This window comes from Dissoconium aciculare (assembly GCF_010015565.1).
Source record: "Dissoconium aciculare CBS 342.82 unplaced genomic scaffold K489scaffold_5, whole genome shotgun sequence".
In the NCBI taxonomy this organism is placed as follows: Eukaryota; Fungi; Ascomycota; class Dothideomycetes; order Mycosphaerellales; family Dissoconiaceae; genus Dissoconium; species Dissoconium aciculare.
In genome coordinates, this window is record NW_022984955.1 from 34132 (window position 1) to 58140 (window position 24009).

At 53.7% G+C, this 24009-nt stretch overlaps 10 protein-coding genes across 10 annotated transcripts; 6 read left to right on the top strand and 4 right to left on the bottom strand.

The window, feature by feature from the left end:
* Nucleotides 1-1431: 1431 nt before the first annotated feature.
* On the top strand, nt 1432-3313 carry K489DRAFT_336536 (uncharacterized protein; the record flags this gene model as incomplete). The annotated part of the gene is made up of 7 exons (XM_033602207.1): nt 1432-1660; nt 1708-1747; nt 1804-1837; nt 1886-2339; nt 2393-2682; nt 2731-3027; nt 3089-3313. Coding segments are annotated over exons 1-7 (1491 nt in total), but the record flags the coding sequence as incomplete, so codon positions are not given.
* K489DRAFT_379223 (RmlC-like cupin) lies at nt 3291-4460 on the bottom strand. Its single transcript, XM_033604597.1, has one exon. It carries the CDS (start codon nt 4417-4419, stop codon nt 3424-3426), a length of 996 nt encoding a protein of 331 aa, XP_033460280.1. The 5' UTR covers nt 4420-4460; the 3' UTR covers nt 3291-3423.
* A 152-nt stretch (nt 4461-4612) lies between these two features.
* K489DRAFT_393931 (uncharacterized protein) lies at nt 4613-6504 on the bottom strand (the record flags this gene model as incomplete). Its single annotated transcript, XM_033606791.1, has 5 exons — nt 4613-5144; nt 5204-5422; nt 5476-6072; nt 6185-6452; nt 6482-6504. The coding sequence occupies 5 exons, from the start codon at nt 6502-6504 to the stop codon at nt 4704-4706; spliced, it is 1548 nt and encodes a 515-aa protein (XP_033460281.1). The 3' UTR covers nt 4613-4703.
* A 694-nt stretch (nt 6505-7198) lies between these two features.
* On the bottom strand, nt 7199-10691 carry K489DRAFT_355112 (DNA replication licensing factor mcm3). The gene is made up of 2 exons (XM_033602515.1): nt 10250-10691; nt 7199-10194 (listed from the first exon to the last, which is right to left on the bottom strand). Exons 1-2 carry the CDS (start codon nt 10320-10322, stop codon nt 7565-7567), a joined length of 2703 nt encoding a protein of 900 aa, XP_033460282.1. The 5' UTR covers nt 10323-10691; the 3' UTR covers nt 7199-7564.
* Nucleotides 10692-10888: 197 nt separating this feature from the next.
* On the top strand, nt 10889-12920 carry K489DRAFT_400611 (malate dehydrogenase; the record flags this gene model as incomplete). Its single annotated transcript, XM_033607000.1, has 7 exons — nt 10889-11111; nt 11263-11276; nt 11300-11425; nt 11558-11701; nt 11822-11980; nt 12052-12160; nt 12196-12920. Exons 1-7 carry the CDS (start codon nt 10955-10957, stop codon nt 12918-12920), a joined length of 1434 nt encoding a protein of 477 aa, XP_033460283.1. The 5' UTR covers nt 10889-10954.
* A 398-nt stretch (nt 12921-13318) lies between these two features.
* K489DRAFT_190688 (uncharacterized protein) lies at nt 13319-14187 on the top strand. Its single transcript, XM_033599525.1, has one exon. It carries the CDS (start codon nt 13630-13632, stop codon nt 14095-14097), a length of 468 nt encoding a protein of 155 aa, XP_033460284.1. The 5' UTR covers nt 13319-13629; the 3' UTR covers nt 14098-14187.
* A 665-nt stretch (nt 14188-14852) lies between these two features.
* Nucleotides 14853-15212, top strand: K489DRAFT_379227 (uncharacterized protein). The gene has a single exon (XM_033604598.1). The coding sequence runs from the start codon at nt 14914-14916 to the stop codon at nt 15166-15168; it is 255 nt and encodes an 84-aa protein (XP_033460285.1). The 5' UTR covers nt 14853-14913; the 3' UTR covers nt 15169-15212.
* On the top strand, nt 15167-15870 carry K489DRAFT_190691 (uncharacterized protein). Its single transcript, XM_033599526.1, has one exon. The coding sequence runs from the start codon at nt 15278-15280 to the stop codon at nt 15767-15769; it is 492 nt and encodes a 163-aa protein (XP_033460286.1). The 5' UTR covers nt 15167-15277; the 3' UTR covers nt 15770-15870.
* A 1933-nt stretch (nt 15871-17803) lies between these two features.
* Nucleotides 17804-19892, top strand: K489DRAFT_409132 (carnitine O-acetyltransferase; the record flags this gene model as incomplete). Its single annotated transcript, XM_033607548.1, has 3 exons — nt 17804-17855; nt 17959-19594; nt 19727-19892. 3 exons carry the CDS (start codon nt 17804-17806, stop codon nt 19890-19892), a joined length of 1854 nt encoding a protein of 617 aa, XP_033460287.1.
* Nucleotides 19893-20282: 390 nt separating this feature from the next.
* Nucleotides 20283-23911, bottom strand: K489DRAFT_379232 (uncharacterized protein). Its single transcript, XM_033604599.1, has one exon. The coding sequence runs from the start codon at nt 23453-23455 to the stop codon at nt 20627-20629; it is 2829 nt and encodes a 942-aa protein (XP_033460288.1). The 5' UTR covers nt 23456-23911; the 3' UTR covers nt 20283-20626.
* Nucleotides 23912-24009: the final 98 nt, after the last annotated feature.

Genomic DNA, 24009 nt, shown 5'->3' on the forward strand with positions numbered 1-24009 from the left:
AGCGCTCACAGCGAGGCTATGCTCGCTTGAAGTGCATCGCATTCATGGGCAATTTTACTCAAACACGGATCGAATTGGTAGTATTATCTAGCTTTCAGCAGCAGAATCCAAGGAATTGCGCAGCTCTAATACTGTTTGTCGACAACTCAAGAGTCCAAAGCATGAAACCTTGTCCCGCGCGGCAGATAACATCACATTTCCATGATCCTGCAGAATCGATTCTCCTCCTCCACATTTCCGACTTTATCTGCAGGAGGAACCCCCTCCCATCGCTGACGTGTCTGCACTGCGCCTCCACTCTTACATTTACTCGGTTCTGGATGCAAGATGCATCTCGCCAACATGGGTAATGGTAAACACTGCTTCACTTGGCAGCACTTGCTGCAATCAGGGTAATGCGTGAAGGTGCTCCAGACTCATTTTGAGAGGTCAAATCACTGAAGGATTCTCTTACAGTCAGGTTCAGGACGAAAGTGCAAGCGGTCTCTCGTTTACGATTATAAGGCGAATCTCTTCGAGACATCTTGAAACAGTCTGGTGCCTTCCTGACCGACGCGCCCGCATGATTCGACAAGACCTACCATACCTCGCTTAAAATCGAATGTCGCGTGGTTATGACTGTATGCTTGTCGTGATGTCGATGGCTCTAGAGTACTGCCGTGGCGCACATCTATCCAAGCCGCCCATGCTAAAAGGGCCTGCAAAAGGATTCATAAGTTTTAGCCTGGCTTTCATAGACTCAACCAATAGCATCCTCAAGATGTAGTTGATAGTGAAGGCAGGTGATGAAGAAGAATTCACCTTCTATGAACCAGGCATTTAGCAACTTCTGAAGATCGATGCCAGCATTTTTCTTAGTGTATTTCTTACTGGCGGCCTCGACAGCACAACAGCCACTGACGATGTTCGGTCGCTTTGATTACAAGGATACAATATGAAGTGAATAGTCGCTCCGTGGTGCATTTAAGCTTTATCTTAGAGATGCGAGACACTCAGTCTTAATTCCGCACAAAGAAACATGGCAGCAGACCGAGTTTCATTGGTATGTTTGTAAGACAAGATTCACCGATCCAGCTGACCCGACCCAAGGACTCCGGTGCTACCTTGCCCCCTTCTCCTACCAACAGACGACCATCCCAGACAACGCCTGCACAATGGTCAAGGCAACGCCGCCGATCATCGACGAGCACTCCACGTCAGAGGAACCCTGCTGAGCCGTCACTCTCAAGTGATGCCGTCCCGCAGAGCTCCAAGGACAGATTGGACGTCGGCATCGAACTTGTCCCGGCGACATCCCGCACAGCACAATTCGCTCTGGAAGATTTCTTGGAAGATTCTTCGGATGGTGAATTTGGTGCTCCGCCTCGTCGGCTCACAAATCAAGCGCAAGAAGCGCGGTATCGTCGAGAGAAAGACCGGGAGGTCTTGGATCTGGCGAGAGAGTACAATCGGACTCAGTCATCCACTTCGAAGGGCTTGACATGGAGTCCATTCCGGCGATGGCGACACATGCGTAATATAAAACCACCGTCCCAAGACCGACTCATTTCCGTTGTCAACAATGCATTTCCACCTCGCATGGAGCTTGAAGTATTGGTTTGTGATATCATGCTTGATCATGCAGAGATACAAAAAGTGAAGCTCGGCGATATTGAACAGTGTAAGACATACCACCTTGAGCCGGAACGAAAGCTGATGAGAAGGTAGTCTGGCAAGTGAAGCCCACAAACGCTATCGTCCGCTGGATGTGAGTTAGTGTTCACGTTGTGCTCATCTGACGGTGCTAATCATACGGCAATAAAGCCATGCACCTCTTGGCCAAGGCCTTCTACATTCAGTGAGTTTATCGGTTCTTCAAGCAGCAATACAGGGCTAATCGTCGAAGTCCATCGAGGACATGTTTCTTCATTCCAAAGCACGTGGAAAGCCTTTCAGAAATGCCGGTATCGCGGGATTTCCTTACCTGGAGATCGACAGCGTCCACTTCCGGGAACGAGACGACATTCTTCATCTACATGATGTCTATCAGACGCTTCGTGGTCATGAACTTCTGAACAATTATCTCGACGAAATGTGTCTTTCTGGAGATCGCAATGCAAGCTTGGATCACGATCTGGCTTGGCGTGAGAAGATAATGGGTCGAAAGAGGTCATTCTGGGGCCTTGCACTGCCAGATATCCCATTTGAGCCCTCTGAGGGCTTGACATTCCAAGGTCCGCTTCGTATCGCCATTCCAGCGGAGAGCGCGTTTGATCGGTCGTCGATCGGTTCGCGGAAAGACCAATTCGACGGCGCCAAACTAGTGGTAGCCCCTTTCCGATGTTTCCACCGAGCGGATGGTAAGTCCTGTCAGCATTTTACATGGCCCAAACACATCATTGATTATGCTTAGGAGTGTTGCTCACCATGTCTGCTGCCACCGGCATCGATCAACTCCATCGTGACTTCCCAACGGATTTGCGTGAGAGCCGCAAAATTCGCATGACCAACCGCAAAGCTTCGGTCATCGGAAATGTTCTCGCCGACTTGGAGCAACATGGCGCTTCTGGATGGCGCGATAAGAATGTAGAATGGTTTCTTATATATCTCATCACTGAAATCGGCGTCGCACCGCAAAATTCCGTCGGAGGCCGTTCCGCGATGTCGTTGCTCTCGACTTTACAGAGTACCCTTGTTGACTTAGTATGTCGTTTCGCATTTACCTTTCGAACCTAAGCTGACTGTCATTAGAAACGAGAGCGGTATGGTCGATGGGAGCGGCAGAAGACAATACGACTCGTACAAGACCATCTGATCTGTCTCGATGACCTCAAATTGCTCCAAGTATCTTATGTACGCAAGCTTGAGCTCTTCCAAAGACTTGAAACAGACATCGGGACGTTGGTCGAAGCCGACTATATATCTGCAAATGCCCACGACAACAATCAATCAGCCAACGAACGTGTGAAGTGGGCCATCAAAGTCGTTTCCGAGGACAAGCGATACGTCGACCATATGCTCGAAGATCTCACCGCTTCATTGAACGCCGTGAGTGAACCCTTCTGCCCATCGCGCAGGAAGAAGGCGGATACTAATCGACATCATGCAGCTCTTCCATCTAAGATCAATCGAACAAAATGAGCTGGCGATGGTCACGGACGACCAGAATCGAGCGTTATACCTATTCACCGGCATCACGATCGTCTTCCTACCTTTGTCTTTCTTCACATCTTACTTCGGCATGAACATCGCAGATATCCGAGAAACGGACATGGAGCAAGGCGGTTTCTGGAAATTCTGTGGCGCGATCACTGCCGCGTTGATTCTGCTGGTCTGGAGTGCCATCCGCATCCGCAGGACACTCCAACAACGCACCAAGCTATTCAGGGAGATGGCGAAACCGCGAATCACTTGAAAAATCGCACTTGTATTCTTCCAACATATCTATGTATTCATATCAAACAACAGGAATTCGGCTGGCTTGTCTCCAATGCTCTCTACTTCGAGTTTGCCAGGGCCGCGGGCCCCTCGAATATATGCTCCATCGCCTTCACCGATCTCCACATCGCCAACCTTGATCTTCGCACCGCCTGTCTGCGGCTGTTTGCGTCCACCCATGACGACATGTAGATAAAGATTCCGCTCGCCCTCCTTGACAAATTCATGCTCAACCTTCTTCCCCGGCGACAGGATCGACGCGCTCATGCTGAGATCCGCATGCAGTTCGATCGGCTCCGTCGGGCCATCCTTGCCGCTGTGGCGATCCGTACTCTCGATGATGCGGAGCAATTTGTCCGCCTTCATCTCATCGGTGTACTTCCTCGTGCAGTAGCTGGGCGTCAAGCCGCGGACGTTCGGCATCGCCCAGATCTGCAGGAAGTGGACGTCCTCGGCGGTGTTGCGGTTGTATTCGCTGTGGCGAATGCCAGTGCCCGCGCTGGTGAACTGGACTTCACCGCGGCGCAGTTTCTCGAGATTGCCCATCGAGTCTTTGTGCTCGAGCTCGCCGCTGACGATGTAGCTCCAGATCAGAGCCTCCGAGTGGCTGTGCGTGCCGAAGCCCGTGCCTTTCTCCACGCGGTCTTCGTTGATGACGCGCAGGGGCCCGAAGGACATGTGCTCTGGGTCGTAGTGCGATGCGAAGGAGAAGGTGTGGAATGTGTAGAGCCAGCCGTGGTCGCTGAAGCCTCGGGCGTTCCATGGTCGCTTGGTGATCTTGAGGGAGGAGGTGCCGTTTGAGGTCGCCATGTTGCGTTTCAGCGCAGGTGATGTTGCGACTGTACTTGTGGTTTTAGGAGAGAGCCTGGGCAAGGCGGATCGCAATGGGGTGAAGAGCGCCAGGATGCAAGCTATGGCAGCAATGAGGATTGCTACTTTAATGAATGAGGACGATGAGCCTTGGGTTTGCGAGCGTGCTTGAGATGCTTCTTTTTGAGACATTGATATTGAATTGAAGGAAAAGATGAACGCTTATATACATTTTTGAAGCGCCTTTATATAGCTAGCTATTCACTTATTCTTACCAATGCTGGTAGCTTCCAGTTGTTGAATGTCATCGGTAATACGGTTATTGATGGTGGAGGTCGATCACACAAGCGCACTAATTTAGCCTTGAAGTACAGATTTCAAATACCATTAATTTCCACATCGGGTCTAGCTGGAACAGTGATCACCGCATCGGCGGAATTAAAGCACATAATTCTCATTGCCAACTCCAATTTGCTCTATATACTCCTCAGCAACTGCTGCGTCCAAGTCGCATTATTCTTCCGAGCGCCCGTAGAATCGTCCACGACAACATGCTTAGCAACATCCAAATCCGCTCTTCTACCTTCGTCTAGATCAATCTCGTCCAGTCGCTTGATATGCGATTTGCCGAAGACCTTGAAGAGGATCCAGATCAGCGGGAAGATTGGTAATAGGATATACGCATCGACGAAATTTCCCGCGTCAAAGGGACTCAGTGTCGTCCAGCCTTGCACCAGCGCGAGGATGATGTTGGCGGCGAGTCCGAAGTATGCGTTGTAGGGATACCATAATGCGCGGAAGGGAAGTTCGCTGGTCGTCCGGCCTTGTGTTTTCCAGGCTTGGCGGAACCGGATGTGCATGAAGGAGATGGAGGCCCAGACGATGAAGGTGCTCACGCCTGAGAGGTTGACAATGTACTGTCGATTCCGTTAGCTTCCAAGTGACGCTGTCTTGCTTCTTAGTAGAATCTTCTTACCCCATAGGCCTTGCTGGCTCCAGTGCTGACATTCAACAACGCGATGCATGCGATGAGGTTGGTGAGCAATATAGCAGGAATCGGCACGCCGTGCGATGACGTCCAGCCGAGAAAGCGAGGTGCTTTTCCTCCTTGTGCGAGGAACAAGACAGTGCGCGAACCGATGTAGATTGAACTGTTCACAGCGCTCAGGCAAGTGATGAAAATGAAAGCATTGATCTTCGTGGCGTCAGTGAAAGGTCTCGCCCTCGAATCGATACATCACGGCTTACCAGATGCACACCGCCTTGCCATCCAGCATTCTGAATAGCAATGGTCATCGGACTCTTGAGTACTCGGCTCCCGCCGTTGATCAGATCGGCCGAATTGGCCGGACATGTGAGGCCAAAGAAGAAAGCCGAGCCCATGTATACGAAAATGATCCGCCAAAAGACTTGCCGGATAGCCTGCGGGACCGCCACGCCCGGATTCCGCGTCTCCGCCGCAGCAACCGCGACCGACTCCACGCCGGCGTAGAAAGTGCTGCAAAAGACAAAGACGGTGAACACGCCCGAGACGCCTTTCCCGTTGAACGGGCCCGGGTCGCGCCAGTACTGGAATCCAAGCGCCTCTTGCTGACCGACAAGACCTCCCGCGGCGTAGACGATCGCGAAGATGAAATATGCGGTGAGACCGAGGAGCTTGATCAGTGCGAGCCAGAATTCGGCTTCACCGAAGGCCTCGACGCCGAGCAATTGGAATCCGAGGAACGCAAACCAGAAGATGAGGAAATAGCCCCACAAGGGGACCTTGTCGCTCCAGAAGACGAAAATGCTCGAGATGACGTTGTACTCGTTGGCCAGGACGGCCGCCCAGATGATGAAGTAGTTCTGTTTGATGCGAACTTATCAGCAAAAAAAAGTATTCCATCCTTCGTATCGAAGAAAATGAGATTCTTTCAAAATACGGAAAGGATAATGTAGAAAGTAAAAGCACACTCACCCATCCCACCGCCGCCGAGAACCCGCGATCCACAACCCTCTCCCCCAGCCCGATGAACGACCCTCCCGCCGGATACAACGTCGTCAACTCCCCTAGGCTCTGCATGATACTGAACGCCACAATCCCGATGACTCCGAATCCGATGATCAGCGATGCCGGGCCGCCGCTGGCCAGAGCACCTCCGGATCCCACCAGTAACCCCGGCCCGATGATGCCCGCCAACGCCATCATGGAGAGATGGCGGTTCTGCAGACCGCGCTTGACGCCGCTGTCGGGATCGAGATTGTCCTCTCCGACGGCGGAATGGGGGAGCGGTTCATCGCGGAGGGGCGAGGCGGTGCTGGTGGATTCGTCGGCGGGGAGTGAGGAGGTCTGTGGGCGTTTGAGGAAACCCATCTTGGGCAAGTCTTGTTTATCACGCAGTTTATCTCCAGGAAAGTCGGGCGCCGGATTTCCCGTGCGACGACAATGACCTTGGGGAGCTCGACCGGGCCCGAGTTCGATCCGGCGGGAATCTCGACGAAGTGTGCTCCGACTAGGGGATCTCTTCTCGCGGAGGAATGTACATGTATATATGAATTAGGAAGGAATATATGCACACCTGCAACAACGACGATGATCACCAATATGGCGCACAACTAGAGGAAGAAGGAGGAATGCATAGCATTAAACTAGAAAAAGGCCAACATCGATAGCGAATATATCCCAAGCCATCGCCCACGTGGAGTTCGCCCCATCCCTCCGCCGCGCGAAAATTGACTGTCAGCCACGCGCGAGCACGCCATCGGCATGCCGAGTCCGAATCTGATGTGGGGCGCGGTTCTGCAGGTTCCTAAGCGGATGGTGTAGCCGACTGAGGAAGAGGGAAACCCTGAATACGCATCTATCATCAGGGATCACGCGAGCGAATGTGTAGGTGAAATGATAAGTGTATGTAGTAGGAAAGTAACAATATACTGTAACAGTAAGATTCTCTGAGATGCGTAAAATTGATTGATAGAAAGGCGAGCGCGTCGACAATTTAGTGTTATGGATTGGATTTCACTGATGTATTATTGGAATTAGAGAGGAATCTTCGTCGAACAAATGTTGGGTAGGAATTTGTTTACAAATTTCACTACTACAGGCGTTGATTTTTTTTCGAATAATAAGAATATTGATAATTATGGGCATTTATGCAACATTGTCAAGATACCGTATCAATCATTAGACCTCGAAAAATCAATAAAACTTCGTGATCGAAAAAAAAAAAGAAAACGTTAACTCTGAGCATATCTTTCAAGAATTGCGTTTCATCATCCGTAACGATCCACAATGTCGATTCATCATAACCCCACCCCATTCCATCCGACGAGAGAAGGGGAAAAAGGAACCACGACCTTAAATCTTATAAACGATCCCCCCGCTGAACATGATCCGATTCCTCTCGTTGAGCGCCTCCAGCGCGGCGGTAGCTTCCCGGTCCCCGAATGGTGCCTCGCCGCTACGCAAGCGGGCGTTGACCGCGGCGACCAGAGGTGCGAAATCCGCGGCGTCGTTGGCGAAGAGGGGGCCGTCGATGAGTTGGCCGAGGGCGGATTGGAAGGCTTGGAAGCGGGCGGGGGAGAGGGTGGGTTGTGGATCGTCTTCTTCTTCGTCGTCGTCGTCGTCGTCTTCTTCGTCTTCGGCGGGGTTTTGTGATTGGGATTGGGACTGGGATTGAGATTCGTCGCGGAGGAGTTGGCTTGCGGGGCGGGAGGAGGCGACGCTGAATTGGCTGCTGGTGGGCGCTGTGCTGTTGCCGGCGTTTTGGCGGGTGGTGCGCTGTGAGCGGGCCGGGGTGGAGTTGTATAGGTCTGGTTCTTCATCGTCGTCGTCGTCGTCATTCGCGGCTCTGTTTGCGCCGTTTCGGGTTGCGCCGCTGCGCCCTGGGGTCCGTGAGCCTGCGCCTCGTGGACCTGCGGCCGAAGTTCGGTATGCGGAGTCTCCTGCGGCGGTGGCTACCTCGCCGTCGTCGCTGTCGCTCGAATCGTCGTCCGTTGACATGGCGTCGGGGTCGGGCCGGGCGCGTTTGCGCCTCTTGCGTTCGTCTTCGACTAGTTCTTTGAACAAAGCGAAGCGAAGGATGCCCTCTGCGACCCTGGCATCCTTTTCTTCTACTCGGTTGGACAGACGGGATTTCGCGTGAGCCGTCGCGAGACGGATCAGTGTCTCGAGGGTACGTGCTGTCATTGGCGAAGTCTTTCGCTGGTTGCCTTCCATTTCGTCGTTTCGTAGACCACTGTAGGCAGCGACGATGACATCCGATGCACCCTTGGTGAGGATAGGCTTGATACGTTGTTTAGCGTATTGGATGTATTTCTTGATAAAGGGAATGCTGAGGACTTCGACGCGACGCTGGGAGCCGCGACCCATGGTCACAGTGACACCGGCGTGCAACATGACATTGTACTTCTCATAGACCTCGCTGGGTTTGTTCGCCTCTCCAGCTTCTTCGAGACCGACCCCGAGAGTTTGCGTCTGTTGCTCACGAACGACTGCACCCTCTTCCGTGCCAGGTTGTCGGTAGCGGTGCATTCGTAGAACATGCTCGGAGACTTGTCGGTCTCGCACATCCTCGATGTCGTCAGTTACAATGAACAACAAATCGAAACGTGACAGAAGCGAATCTGGGAGCGCGATGTTCTTGTGAGGATCCTTGTGTGTGTCGTACTGTCCATAGATCGGATTGGCTGCAGCAATGACCGAACATCGAGCGTTAAGAGAAGTGTGAATTCCTGCTTTTGCGATGGTGACTGTCTGCTGTTCCATGACTTCGTGGATGGCCACACGATCAATGTCTGACATTTTGTCGAATTCGTCGATACATACTACACCACGATCGGCCAGAACCATTGCACCTGCTTCGAGGCGACGCTCGCCCGTCTCCTTATCAGAGGTCACAGCGGCTGTCAAACCTACACCAGATGATCCTCGACCGGTGGTGGCAATGGCCAAAGGAGCGGTGTTGAGGACGAAGCGTAGCAGTTGCGACTTGGCGGTAGAAGGGTCACCGACCATCAAAATGTTGATATCTCCACGAAGATGAGTGCCGTTCTCAAGATTCTTCTCCATGCCACCAAGAAGCATGAGCAGGATGGCCTTTTTGATGTAGTCGTGTCCGTAGATACTCGGTGCCAGCGATTGCGAAAGTAAATCGAAGACTCTCCGCTGTTTTGAGACTTTGTTGATATTTCGAATATCTGTGTCTGTGATGGTTGCTTGTGCAATTCCTCCGCCGGATTTCGATGAGAGAAGAATGACATTGTTGGCGAGAAGAAGTGTCTTGAAGGTCGAGCTCCCTGTGCCAGCGTTCCGATTACCCAGCGAGCGGTACACGCCAACTAATTGGATTCTGTCACCCGGCTTCACTCGATCGACCATATCATCATCCATAATGACATCGACACCGCGCGGCAGCTGACCCGCAGGCGCACGCTCTGGCATCTCTTGTATCGAAATCGTCTGATGATCCCGGTATGTGCAGTATCCATATTCTGTGACGAGGGGATTTCCATCTGGATCTTGTGTCGGATAAACACTCGAGCTCGACGCACCCATGGTCATTGTCTGATCCTGATATTCTCGGAAATGGAATGTCGATTTTGTCTCGTTCCAATGCACACTCTTCACCACCTTTGGTCGTACCAGCGAACATTTGGTGACGATACCTTCGATCGAGACCATGTGATTGAGGTATGCCGAGGAGAGTGTCCGAGGATTGCAGGAGAATTCACCGAAGCTCCCGACGTATGCACAGTAATATGGCACATCTTCCTGAACATCCCGTGTTGCGCGATTCCGTACTGTTTGAACGATTTCGTATAGCGCACGATCGAATGCCTGCGAGTATTCGAACGGTAGATTGAGCAGGCCATCTGCGAGCTCTCGACTGTGTGCGCGGATCTCGTCAATGCTGACCGTCAGTCTCCGAAGGTCACGATTGAGCATGAGCAGGATCTCTGCTTGATATGTCCGTGCCCGAGGATCCTCTGAAATCAAATCAGTCTTTGCGCGAGTTTTATCACAGGTCGTGTGCCATCATACGTGGATCCAAGAATTCTTGCGCCGCTCGCACGCGATCCGCGACGGCGACATCTTTGAGCTGGATGCCAGACATGGCTGGCGTGTGATCGTGTATCGACCTGAGCTTCCTCTGTGGTCGTCTCTGAGGAAGGTGAGTTACCGTAATCTTCGTCGACAGTCGTGCTTAAGGAGTGGAGGGTCTCGCGATCGCTGGTGCTGTAGATGGTGGGGTGGGTAGCACGTCGCTTGAACTTTTGAAAGGGACGCGACGCGCCCAAAGCGCGTCCAAATCCGGCTGAAGAAGTGCTTGCATGATATTTCCACTAGGCATGGTCGTTCTGTTAGGGTTGGGGTTAAATCATCAGACAATCCTCTCTTCCATGGGAACGACTAAGTTGATCATTCATGTTTCTGTCGGACAACCACATCGTCGCGAGAGAACAAACTTGAGACGTAATATGAGGTGCTCCATTTACGGTGCCATCATGTCAAAAACATACACCTATTCATATTGTGGGCGGCTACACTGGAGAGCCGATTAAGAAAGACACAGCCGAAGTCGCAAGCCGCCCGCGGGGGCTGAAAGCGTTCATCTACTGTCGATGTGTATTGTTGGAGATGATCGAATGCATGTCCTCAGCGTCTAGATACAGCAGTATGAAAACCTCTCGGAATGAACGCATTATACCTGTCCACCGACATGTCCCACTGACGTGAGATGAACCCATGTCCGTGTGCTGTTGTCCCACTCCCACCGATCCAAGATTCCGAGATCGGGCCGATCAGAGTTCAGCGCATGGGGACCACCTGCGAAACCACAACGGCCAGGATGCGACAGACCGAGAGCTGGCTGTTTTTCAACGGGTCATGAAAGCAATCGTTCGTGAGTATTCATATACCACTTCTCACAGGTATAATAATGAATGAAGTGTAGAAGAGAGCAATACGAAGAAACATAGCGATGCCTTGAATGATCATCCTGGAAGCGACTGGTCATGCACGTATATACCAGGTATATACCCTGTACCTAACAGTCGTCCATGGGCAGGTTTGTTATATAACATAGCATAGCAACGGCTTCACCCGTTGACCGAGGAAGTTCACCCGCGGCCAGCAACGAACGAGATCTCGCCATTCCCGAAGTGGAGCTTGGAAAAGCCGAACGACGAGAAGAAAGTCCGTCCGTCATACTATACTGTACGCTGTACACTACACAGTCGAAGCAATAGCCGTAGCCGTTCACATCATTCCTCCTGCCGCCGCCGCCGCCGCGCTTCGTGGGAAAAGTTGCGCCTTCGCTAACTAACAATTCTCATTATTTACTGCTAGAATAAATACACCCTTCATCCCACCACCCTTTGCATTCCTATTCCATCATCACACACATCTTCAAATATGTTCGCCGCTCAGAAAGTTTCACAGTCCGTCGTCGGCGCTGCCCAGCGTCGTGCCTTCTCGGCATCCGCCAGCAACGTGAGTCCAATCGATCATTCTCATCAATCACCCACCTCGACCTCTCTCCGCTGAGATCGCGGCGATTGCGCCATTGGGACAGAGCATTGACTGACCATTGTATTCTTCCCTCCCATCTAGCTCTCCAAGGTTGTCGTCCTCGGTGCCGGCGGTGGTATCGGTCAACCTCTCTCCCTCCTCCTCAAGCTCAACCCTCGCGTCACCGAGCTCGCCCTTTACGACATCCGAGGCGGTCCTGGTGTCGCCGCTGATGTCGGCCACATCAACACCCAGAGCAATGTAAGCCGTCATCGGAAAGAGGACATCGACGAGATCTGCTGGGACAAATGTTGATGATGGATGGTGAACAGGTCACTGGTTACGAGCCCACTCCCGAGGGTCTCGCTGCTTGCCTCAAGGGCGCTGAGATCGTCGTCATCCCCGCCGGTGTTCCTCGCAAGCCCGGCATGACCCGTGATGGTACGTATCATTGAAGGGAAGCATTGCCAGCATAGCTTCGATCGCTGACGAGGATGACCCTCCAGACTTGTTCAACACCAACGCCTCCATCGTCCGCGACCTTGCCCTCGCCGCCGCCGAGCACTCACCCAAGGCCAAGCTCCTCATCATCTCCAACCCCGTCAACAGCACCGTCCCCATCACCGCCGAGGTCTTCAAGTCCAAGGGTGTCTACGACCCCAAGAAGCTCTTCGGTGTGACCACCCTCGATGTCGTCCGCGCCAGCCGCTTCATCTCCCAGATCAAGAAGTCCGACCCTGCCCACGAGAACATCCTCGTCGTCGGTGGTCACTCTGGTGAGACCATTGTCCCCATCCTCAGCCAATCCGGCAACACCCTCGAGGGTGCCGAGCGTGACGCCTACGTCAAGCGCGTCCAGTTCGGCGGTGACGAGGTCGTCCAGGCCAAGGACGGTGCGGGTTCCGCCACCCTCTCCATGGCCATGGCCGGTGCCCGTTTCGCCGAGTCGCTGCTCAAGGCTGCTCAGGGTGAGAAGAACGTCGTCGAGCCTACCTTCGTCGACTCGCCTCTCTACAAGGACCAGGGCGTCACCTACTTCGCCTCCAACGTCACCCTCGGCCCCGACGGTGTCCAGGAGATCCACCCCGTCGGTGAGGTCACCGAGTTCGAGCAGGGTCTGCTCGACAAGTGCCTCAAGGACCTCAAGGGTAACATTGAGAAGGGTGAGAAGTGGGCCAAGGAGAACCCCGGCAAGAACTAAATCAGTTCTGCCCTTTCCTGAGCTAAATTCGACAATTGTACAAGGATGAGGAATCACTCGATGTGGGACAAAGAAAAGGAATGAGCAGGGACATCGAGAGAAAGGAAAACGAAGAATCGGCGGCGAGAGGGCCACGCAGAGGATGAAGACGAGGTAACTCCGAAAGAAATTTCGGGACACCAATCTTCACAGCTCAGCGTGGTGGGCCTCGAAACCGCCTCACGCATTCTTCCGTCTCCTCCTCCCTCGTACGCCCTGCACCCTCCCCCTCTTGAACGTTCCGCAGGAAAGGTTTCCTTACGACATCCTTCCCATGTACTGTAAAAATTCCCCACCCTGTAGAATTCCATCTAACCTGAACGACGCGAACTTCTTTCCATTTCTTTTCGTTCATTCCGTCATTCATCTTTCCATTCCATGAGGAAAAAAGACAAATACATGTCGAACAGAGATGCATAATCGAAAGAGAGAGAGACACCTATGCCTCCTCTCTTCGTCCATCAATCCAACCCACCGACCAAACCTCATGATCATCACCATCCGTCGCGTGACCCAGCTTAATCTCAAAAACCCTCCCTCACCGACCCGACCAAACCAAAAGCGCAAATAACCCAATTTGTAATCAACGCCCAGCTCTCCAGCACAGAACCACGAGACCCGACGACGCCCAGTCCTCCGCTTGCCCAGGTGCCGTCACGGTCATAAGTGTATGTTGATCGCCTTCATATCTAGGCATATACATCCACAACTGCCCCTACGTGATTCGATCCCGTGGACATTCCGAATCAAAATGACACGCTTGCGTCTTGGAACGATGATTTCTATGCGAACGCCGATCCTGGTGATGGGGAGTGTTCCCCTCATGGACACATTGCAACAGGAAACTTGCTGTGTGATGACCTGGCCGTGCTTCGAGAGCGTCGACCGTGAATCAGAGTCGCAGCGGGACGAGCATGGGCCGTCTTCACGCTCCTGTGATCCTGGCGTCGACGCCGTAGGATTGATTCATGGGAGATGGTTGATAGAACTCACATTTCTATTGGATCCCGCGACAGCAAACTCGCGCTCCGGGAGTCACAACACGGTTACGGACCCGCGTTCAGCGGTATCTCCTATCGCCTATCCCTGCGAGGTCTTCGGATGTGGATCGAATCTCACGAACGACCTGTCTGCCTAGGCAGTGACTTTCTCACATCGATGTACAGGACATAGGAATAGACGCAATGACGAGCCGCCGTGCAAGACGAGTCTGAATCCCACTTGATGGTATAGAGAGAGAGGGAGAGAGAGATGTGAAGTTGGAAATGTAAATTGGTGTCGGAGAATTCACGAGCACATTCGGCTCCGAACCGGCCGGCTATGGCTTGGAATGCGGAGTATCCGAGAAAAGGGAAGCAGCAGCACGTTCACAGCTAACAGGCAAGCATTCCAAGGTGCCGAAGGATACAGAACCCGCGCATTCAGAGATGCGGTGCTGCAAAGCGATTGAGCGGTGCGAAGTGGTCGGGCCATGATTCATCTCCGACGCGAGAGGGAATACTCGGCAGAGATTAGTTCGTTCGTCTGTTCGCCAAATCTGCAGGAGGGACGGAGACCGCGCCGCGGCCGTCGGTGAACACGATCTAAAAGCGTCAATCAGGGCTGACTTTTCCTTCTCCCTCTTTTGTCTGTCTGTCTGTCTGATGGACAGGGACGACGATTCCTGACATGCATGTGTGTCATTGATGTGAGAAACGCGTTATGCCGGAGCTTGAACCGATAGCCGAGGTCCCTCCTACCTCTTGCTTCTCCCGCATGGACGGGCGTCGGTGGGCGGCCAAGAATTCCAATCTTTAATCATCCTGCAGTGCGCAGAACCACCCCGTCATCCACGCAGCCAGCCCAGCCTACGGGCGATATGCACACTTGACGACACTTCGTACATGGTCCGTATCCAGCGTAGACCTCACTGTACATCTACAAGGATTTAATCCACGATAACTTTGACGGAGAAATGCCCTCGATTGCGACATCAGTGTTGTACACCACATTTCTCGTCCACAGGATGTTCCGTCCCGACCGTCGATCCGGATGGGGAGGACATGGCCGAGACGCTGCAGCCTCGCCGATGCATTCTGGGTATCCTGGAGAAGCATACTCTCCCGCCCCCTCGAACATGTGTTTGGGTGATGGACACGCGGATTTTGGGGATTGCCTCACTCCTGTGCTGTTGGGTTTCCTCTGGTCCTGTTGTTCTGGCTCACCTTAGGGGTTGTCGGTGGTCATCGAAGACAGGGGAGAGGTACATGCTGTCCTGGTGATTCAGCTCTGGCCCATGCGAAGTCACGAGACCGGAAGGAGATGATGCGACTGTCCATATGGCTCTGTCTGGCCTGATGGATTTTGATATCACTGTGTACTGTACTGTGATCTTCCGATATGTATGTGATGTGATGGATGGTGGGCAAACAAACACCTTCTTCCCCACGCACGCGGAAAGGCGCGCCCACGAGATTTCCCCACTCCCGCACTTTTTCCGCCGTCACGGAGACATGCAGGTGTGTGTGGACAACTCGCTGCGGGTGGGTCCCGATTGCGGCTGTGGAAGTGGTGGTTTCGGTGTCCGCGGAGGACCAAGAGCCATTTCTCGCAAGATTACGTCTCGACCTTGTTGGACAAGACCCACCGAAGAGGCCGGCCAGGGATCTCGTGGATGCCGATGCACACCAGAGAGATCATCACCGGGTCGGAGGTTGATCTTCACCCGAGCAGCGGTTCATCTCGGACCCTGTCATCATCACCACCACCATCATCAGCAACAAATCGCCATGCCGCAGATGGGAAAATCTTTCATGTATGTTCCCACGTGAGCAGGTTTGGCGTGGCCGTTCCGAGCAGGACAAATTACTCGGGCTGTACTGTACACACAGTCTAACGTGACAAAACATCTTTAATCCCTGTCACCACGATTCGTGCCCTGATTGACGCTTGCGAGACGTGTTCGCTGTAGTGCGTGCTGGAACGAGTGACCTGCCATCGTGTATAGTGTATAGCGTATAGTGTATAGTGTGGAGTGTATAGTGTGAGGAGGAGGAGAACAACCCGACGTCGGCACATTTTGCGTGTTCTGTTCCCATCCATGCGCGCGTGAACCACCCGCAACCCGCCCAAACATACCTACATACCTAGTATTACTGTACTGTACTGCACTGTGTGATGAGTGTGAGTGTGAGTGTGATGGCGGATGGCGGTATAGTACTACCCAGACACACGGTAGGCGCGCGTGCTTCCTCGATCCGCAATACTGTAATACTGTAATTATCATCACAACGTTGGCGGCCGGGCGGGCGGGCTTTGTTTGTCTCTTTCCCGCTGGGTGACAGATCTGTGGGAAGTCTGGATGATACGTTGTCCCTCTTCCGCCAACCTCATCATCGACCATCAGACCTTCCCGTCCTCCCAGGCATCTCGACATCTCGACATCTCGACATCTCGACATCACACACACCCATCGGTATGTAATGTCTCCCGTTCGTTATCACCCAGCCCCTCATCCATACACGTTGTGAGACGTCAAAGAATACACATAAATTGAGCCTCATCCTCCGCCGTTTCCTCTCACCGGAACCATCCCCATCTCGAAATCCTCCAGCGCGCGACCGTTGCAATTCCATCGTCAATTCCACCACTGGTTCCACTGGTTCATCAATCAATCGTCGTCGTTCCGCACTCCGGGGGTGACTAATCCAATCCAATCTTCTTTGATTCCTCCCAGATTCTCCACAGAACGCGGAGAAAAGAGAGGCAGCCCAAGAGTCTAGACAAACTCCCGCTACAGCTGGCGGAGCTCTCTCGTCTCTTTTTTTTGTCCTCTTCCTACAAACAAACCGCCCTCGCCGCCCACTCTCCTTTCTGGCATCCACTGTTCAGAGCGGACATTTTCCCCTCAACGAGTCGCCTGAAACTGCGCCATCCATAGCCGCACACGACATCGAAATCCCATCGGGATCGGCGAATTTGGAGTTCTGGATCGAAAACGGAGACATCGCAATTTCTATTTTTCCCCGAGAAGAGAGTGATGTTTGCAGCGCTTGCTCGTCAGCGAGCTTGCCGCGCTGCGCCGGCGACTCTGCTGAGCCGAGGAGCATTTTTACCCGGGGTAAGCCTCGCTTCCATTTTTTGGGTTGTTGGCGTTGTCATTATCAGAGATCCTCATCATCGTCGTCGTCGTCGTCGAGCAATAGCTATAGCAGCAGCAGTATTGCCGCCAGCCATACTCACGACGAGATCGACCTGTCCACCGAGCCCTCTCTGCACATCGCCAACATCCTCCCTCCTCCCTATATACGCACACCCTACAACCTACAACAACATACACACCCGAAGACAACAAAAAACATACATACCCAGATACATCCCTCCCTCTCTCCCTCCCTCCACACGTCTACACCTGAAATCTACATACATTCATACATGTATCCATCCGCTGCACCACCCACGTCACATATCCTCCCTCCGAAATAGACCCTAGTCGGGCGTTTTGGTTCGTCTCTCCAGCCTGTCATTACACTATCTCGTGACAGAATTGACGCCGCTTCCTCGGCCGAAAGCTACACTTTTTTTTGTATCCACCACCACCACCACCACCTTCACTCACCCTCCCTTTCGCCTGATATATCCACAACACCCATCCTCTCTCAGACATCATCACACTCTTGTCGACATACACTCTCTTCTTCACACGTTCCTCTCCATCGGCATCGTCCTCGCGATTGCGCATACCACCTCTCTCTCTCCCTCGCAAAGCCTGACCTAGCCGGCCGAGGTACTTTTTGCTAATCATAGCCACCTTCCCTCCGGCGCGCATCTTCTCATAGACCCAAGCAACACACAAAGCCTTCGTCATGGCGCCCGTTCTCCAACAACAGAAACGGAAGAGCTCTGGCTTGCCCGAATGTAAGTTTCGATCTCGCGATCATCACCCTGCCGGCGAAGTCATCGTCGGCGCATTTTTATTTTTCATCGCCAACATGCTGATCCTCGGCTTTTCTCCCCACAGCATACAAGGAGGATCTCTCCAAGGGCCCTATGCTCCGCTTCGAAGAGTCTCTCCCCAAATTGCCTGTCCCATCGCTGGAAGAGACCGCTCAACGCTACCTCAAATCCGTCCACCCGCTTCTCACCCAGGCCGAATTTGAAAACACCAAGAAGGCCGTCGACTCTTTCGTCCAACCCGGCGGTGTCGGTCACAAACTTCAGGAGCGCCTCGTCAAGAGAAGGGAGGACCCGAAGGTCGCCAACTGGTTGACCGAGTGGTGGAACCAGGCCGCATACCTCGCCTACCGCGACCCCATCGTCCCGTACGTCTCATACTTTTACAGCTACCGCGATGACCGAAAACGGCGGGACCCGGCCAAGCGTGCTGCGGCCATCACCACCGGTGTCCTCGAGTTCAAGAAGCAGGTCGATGAGGGTACCCTCGAGCCGGAATACATGAAGAAATTGCCCATCGCCATGAGCTCTTACCAATACATGTTCAACTGCTGCCGTCGTCCCGCCAAGCCTTCCGACTACCCGGTCAAGTACTCTGCCCAGGAGCACAAGTACTTCATCGTCGTCCGCAAGAACGCATTCTACAAGGTCGTCCACGAGCACGCTGGAAAGACCCTCAGCGCCAAGGAGCTCGAGCAGCAGTTCCGTTACATCTACCAAAACGCCGCCAAGTCGGAGCCGATCGGTATTCTCACCACCGAGAACCGCGACAACTTCACTGACGCATACGAGCGCCTGGCCACCTCCAACCCAGCCAACAAGGCCGTGTTGGAGACCATCGAGGCCTCATCGTTCGTCGTCTGCCTCGACGACGCCGCCCCGGTCACCCTCACCGAGCGCGCCCACCAGTTCTGGCACGGTGACGGCAGCAACCGATGGTTCGACAAGCCTCTGCAGTTCGTCATCTGCGACAACGGCGCCGCGGGTTTCGTCGGTGAGCACAGCATGATGGACGGCACTCCCACCCACCGTTGCAACGACACCGTCAACCACTGGATCGTCAACGAGAAGCTCGACCTCGAAAGCTCCCAACTCCGCTCCGACATCCCCGACCCGACCCCTCTCCGCTTCCAGCTCTCCGCCGAGAACAACAAAGACATCGCCAACGCCGCCCAGGCCCACGTCTCCCTCATGGCCCAACACGAGCTCCGCGTCGAGGCCTTCCAGGGCTACGGCAAGGGTCTGATGAAGAAATTCCGCTGCTCGCCCGACGCCTACGTCCAGATGATCATCCAGCTCGCCTACCACAAGTTCTACGGCAAGAACCGCCCCACCTACGAATCCGCCGCCACCCGCCGCTTCCAGGAGGGCCGCACCGAGACCTGCCGCTCCGTCTCGGACGAGAGCGTCGCCTTCTGCAACGCCATGGCCGACCCGTCCTCCACCGACGACGCCCGCCGCGCCGCCTTCCGCGCCGCCGTCGACTCCCAGATCAAGTACATCTCCGTGGCCAGCGACGGCCGCGGCGTCGACCGCCACCTCTTCGGCCTCAAGAAATCCCTCCAGCAGGGCGAGGAGGTCCCCGCCATCTTCCAGGACCCGGCCTTCTCGTATAGCTCCTCGTGGTTCGTGTCCAGCTCGCAGCTGAGCTCGGAGTACTACAACGGATACGGGTGGAGCCAGGTCATCCCCGAAGGATGGGGGTGAGTTTTCTTTTTCTTTTCCCTTGCTTCCCTTTTTTTCGTTTTGTTTCTTCTCCTTCCCTCTCTCCAATCCCCCCTCCTCCCGATCCCACACGCGAGAAATTCGTACTGACGGCTCCTTCCTCCCCACAGAATGGCCTACATGATCAACGAGAACTCCGTCCAGTTCAACATCGTCTCCAAGAACCTCGGCGCCGAGCGCATGGCCTTCTACCTCAACGAAGCCGCCTGCGACCTGCGCGACCTCTTCCAGGCCGAGCTCGACGCCGCCGCCAAGGCCGCCAAGGCCAAGCTGTAGAACGGGCATCATCACACCTGTTTGAAAAAAAAGGAGATGAGAGAGAGAGAAAGAGATAAAGAGACGGGGGAGAATCTCAAAGAGGGAAACACGGATGCGGGGCAGAAACGCGACCCCGAAGCTCTTCTCCCCTCCCCATCCGTCCGTGGAGGAGAAGAGGTTCTCTCTTTTCTCTCTTGCGGAATTCCATGTCGATTTTGTTTCTTCCTCCGCGAGCTTTCTGTTTTGATTTTTTTCCCCTCTCCCCCCCCCCGCGCGAATTAGATCCCTCTCCGAGAGAAGATGAGCCGGACGATTCCGCTCGGCATATGGCGGTCGTGTGTACGCCCGCCGCCGCCGTCGTCGCGTCCCATTGTATAGAAGAAAGAAAGAAAGAAATGAAAAGAAATTCAAAAGATAAGAGGAGCAAACCCCCGATTTTTTTTTAATTATCTATCCACTGTAGATCTAGACGGAGGAGGGAGGAGGAGGAAGAGGAGGGGCAGGAGAAGAATATCTCGACCTGTGACGAAACACACACAAAGAGATAGAGAGAGAGAGTGTGTGTGTGACAGGGATCGTCGCACGTGCGGTTATTTCCACCATGCATTCGCTCGCTCGCTCATCTTGTCTCATTATGTGACGTTTATATCTATATTAGAGAGAGAGAGAGAGGGCCATTCCCATCCCCATCCCCATCCCCATACCATGCATCTAGTCAGTCAGTCAGTCCACACCTTCCTTCCTTCATTCGTTCACCCCCGACGGTACCCCGACCCCTCGTCGAACAGATCCTCAAACACGGGCTCGTCGTGCCCGCGCCGTCCGTCTCCGCTGCCATCACCACCACCGCCGCCGCCTTCGAGCCCCGGCCGCGACGACGACGGCCCGGAGCCTCGGCTCCTGCGCTGATCGGATCTTTCATCGTCGTCGTCGTCATCGTCGCCGTGCCCATGACCACGACCGTAGCCATGGCCTTCTTGATGTCGACGGGGTCGGGAGTGGTAGTGTTGAGAAGGGCCCGTCATGCCCACGACGTCCAGATCCATCAAGCGTCTCGAGAGGAGCGATTCGTTCGGCGGCGGCCTGTTGTCGCTGTTGTTGTGGCTGCCGCTGCCGCGGATGTTGTGACCAGTGGAGCTGAAATTACCGCTGTTGTGGCCGCGTGGGTCGATGCCGACGAGGGCGCGGTAAGGGGCGGGGTCGATGCCGTCGGTCGCGGAAGGCGCGAAGGGGGCCATTCCCCGAGGATGATGAGGGGGGCTGGGGAGGCTCGGCTCGGATCTCCCGAGCATGTCCCTTCCTCTCGTTCGGCGGCCGCGGCTTTCTGGTGGGCCGAAGGGTTCGTGGAAGGTGGCGGCGGAGAAGTGGGTGAACGGGGAGTGGTTGTGGCGGGGATTCGCGGATGTTGGTGGAGAGGAAGGAGAGGAGATCAAAGAGGTGCCTGTGTTGAGTGGGTGGTGCTGATCGCTGGGTGGGTCGAGGTCCATATCGTCGTCGAGAGCGTGGCGGCTTTGAGGGCGGGAGGCGAGGGTTGGTAGGACGGAAAAGTGCCTGGGTGGAATGGATGTGAAGGCAGAGAGATCGTCCTGAGATGGATTATTGGGAGCGGGACTTTGGGGCGAGAAATGGTGCGAGAAGGGTGACCACTGGGTCTCTTGGATAGGGGAGAATTGTGGGTCGAGAATGGAGCTGCGGCGACGAGGATTCGGGGGTGTAGCTGCGATGACGGCCGCGGGTGGATCACGGGTGATCTTGTATGTGCTGTATCGCGGGTCGGGCATCTGGACTTCGTTTCGGAGCTTTTCTTTCCCGTCGGGTACGCGATTGGCAAAGACGACCCGAAGCGATTTGTATAGGAAGTATCGACCTTTGGCGGGACAGCAGATATTCAAATGAATGAGGTATCGTAGGATGGGCTTGTCTTGGGGATCGCCGCTGGGATTGATGCCAGCTTCTGGTCGGTCGGTGCCGAGATTCTTTCGTGAAGATAAAGGCATGTCGATGATCGGACCAGCAGAGTAGCTACGCTGACGAATGAAGGTCTTTTGACCTGGCTCCATATCTGACAGATCATATGGTACGAGGAAAAGCTTGACGGCAGTCTTGTTGGGATTCTTGATCACAATTTGCAGTTGTCCTACAGCAGGGATTCGATAGCATCCGCCAGGTGGCGCTCGCGGTGAACCAGAGCGTCGTTTTTGCTTTTGCCTTCGCCGCTGTTGCTGGTGTGCTTGATCGTCTACAGTAACACTTTCAATGCGACTTCTAGAAGCTGCCCGACTTTCAGCAGGACTCATCGCTGTTTGAAAATTCTGTCTCCGCCGTCGTTCGGAAGCATCTCCAGTCTGTAGATTATTTTCAAGATCGATAAGTCCGACATAGGGACTCGGCTGATCATTGGTAGGATTGACCTTGCCTCCATTTCCATAGCTGTAAAATACTGCAGGAAATGGTATGCTGACATGGGAAGGACACCTCAAACTTGGCTTGCAGTTGCCCTTGCCCAGTACTCCTATCTGTGCAACAAAATTCAGCGGCTTGGATGGAGTGGTCGACATTCGACCGCGCAGAATAGACTCCTCATATGATCCGACCATGGGTGCGTGATGAAGCGGTGAATCTGACAGAGATGTTCTGCGTGTATGGCCCATTGGTGACTGCGGGAGACTCGCAGAAGTCCTAAATATCCTTGGTCGTTCAGGTTGTAATGCTTGACATGGATATGATCTTTCCGATCGAAGTGTAGGAACTCCTGCATGCGAAAGGCCGGGAGGTGACGTTCCTCGGTGAGAAGAGTAATCATACATGTAGGTAGGTGAAAATGTATGCCTACGAGTCTTATCAGGACTTCGAGAACGCATGCGTGAAGATTGATCTGGCGTATCTGGTCGAGAAGACTGAACAAGAGGACTAGTGGGAGGCCTGTAGACGAAACTGGAAGAGAAGGAGCTGTACGATGGAGCTCGTGCTCTTTGGGCTGGAATTGGTATACCATTTGGCTTTGTCTCTGTTTGGAAGATGCCAGGATATCGGAGGGCATTTGCAGGAAATCTCGAGTCCCACGGAACGACCGGAGATGTAGCAAATAGAGTTCTAGTATCCAGCGCGCGTGATGCACCGTCAATTCCTTCTCCTGAACTTGATGGTCCTTCTCTTTCTCGAAAGTCTCCTCGATGCAAAGCCGACCGAGGTCGTTCGATTTGCATACCGACCTCTTCATCGTTCTGCCGTCTTTCTGGTGTTTGTGGAGTTGTAGTTCGAGAGATCTGATCCACATGAACAGGTACGGGAGATTTCCGCCTTTCTAATTCAGGCGAAGTTGGCCGAGACAACACCTTGATCTGTCGTATAATCTCTCGACGATCTACAGCGAATGGTTTGTGCGAGTTTGTAGGAGTCCTTGGCCGACCGGTATAGTATGGGTTGAAGATGACAGGGCTGGTGGTCCTACTCGGTCGACCACTCTCCGGACTCGCTGTCATCGCTCGGTGTATGCCATCTTCGGTTGGCCTCGTCGATGCGTTCTCGACAGGAGATTCACCAGAATTTCTACGACCTGTGCCGGTTGTCTGAACAGCCATCCCACGTCTTTGAGTTCACAGCTACAGCTTCAAGCTTGCCCGATTGTCACAGCTCTTAATGCGAAGGTGATCTACTGTCAGGCGAAGATGTTGGCGTGGTCGTATATACATAGGGCTCGAGAATGGTGATTTCCGGACCTCAGATATAAATTTCGACAATATCGATTTGATCCTTCCCAACGTAGTGATCTAGTATGTTGCTGGCTATTGTACGAGACACAGCAGGAGCGTCGGAGGTGAAGGAGAGGGTCTGATTTGCCCGGCCGTTATCCGACGGCGATGGCGTCACTCCGAGAGGGTATTGACGGGATAAACGTCGAGTTTGATAAAGTCCATAGAGTGGTGGAAGAGGAGGAAGAAGTCATGACCATGAGATCCATAAAGGTGCGAGATTGGAAAGACATTGCGTGTGTGTATGCTAATAATACAACATACCCATGGGCATACATACATACATCCGCGGTCATTACAGGAAGAGGTGGATGGATGGGTGATGTCCCGCTCAGTCAGGCTTGTCCTTTGAGTCATCTGACGTTTTAGGCCGGGAGTTCCAT

Bases quoted from the DNA above. Each gene is read 5' to 3' on its own strand.
- K489DRAFT_379223 (XM_033604597.1), bottom strand. From the start codon at position 4,419: ATGTCTCAAAAAGAAGCATCTCAAGCACGCTCGCAAACCCAAGGCTCA.
- K489DRAFT_355112 (XM_033602515.1), bottom strand. From the start codon at position 10,322: ATGTCTGGCATCCAGCTCAAAGATGTCGCCGTCGCGGATCGCGTGCGA. The intron at 10,195-10,249 runs GTATGATGGCAC...ATTTGATTTCAG, and splicing joins GCAAGAATTCTTGGATCCAC to AGGATCCTCGGGCACGGACA.
- K489DRAFT_190688 (XM_033599525.1), top strand. From the start codon at position 13,630: ATGTTGATCGCCTTCATATCTAGGCATATACATCCACAACTGCCCCTA.
- K489DRAFT_379227 (XM_033604598.1), top strand. From the start codon at position 14,914: ATGCCCTCGATTGCGACATCAGTGTTGTACACCACATTTCTCGTCCAC.
- K489DRAFT_190691 (XM_033599526.1), top strand. From the start codon at position 15,278: ATGGCTCTGTCTGGCCTGATGGATTTTGATATCACTGTGTACTGTACT.
- K489DRAFT_379232 (XM_033604599.1), bottom strand. From the start codon at position 23,455: ATGGCTGTTCAGACAACCGGCACAGGTCGTAGAAATTCTGGTGAATCT.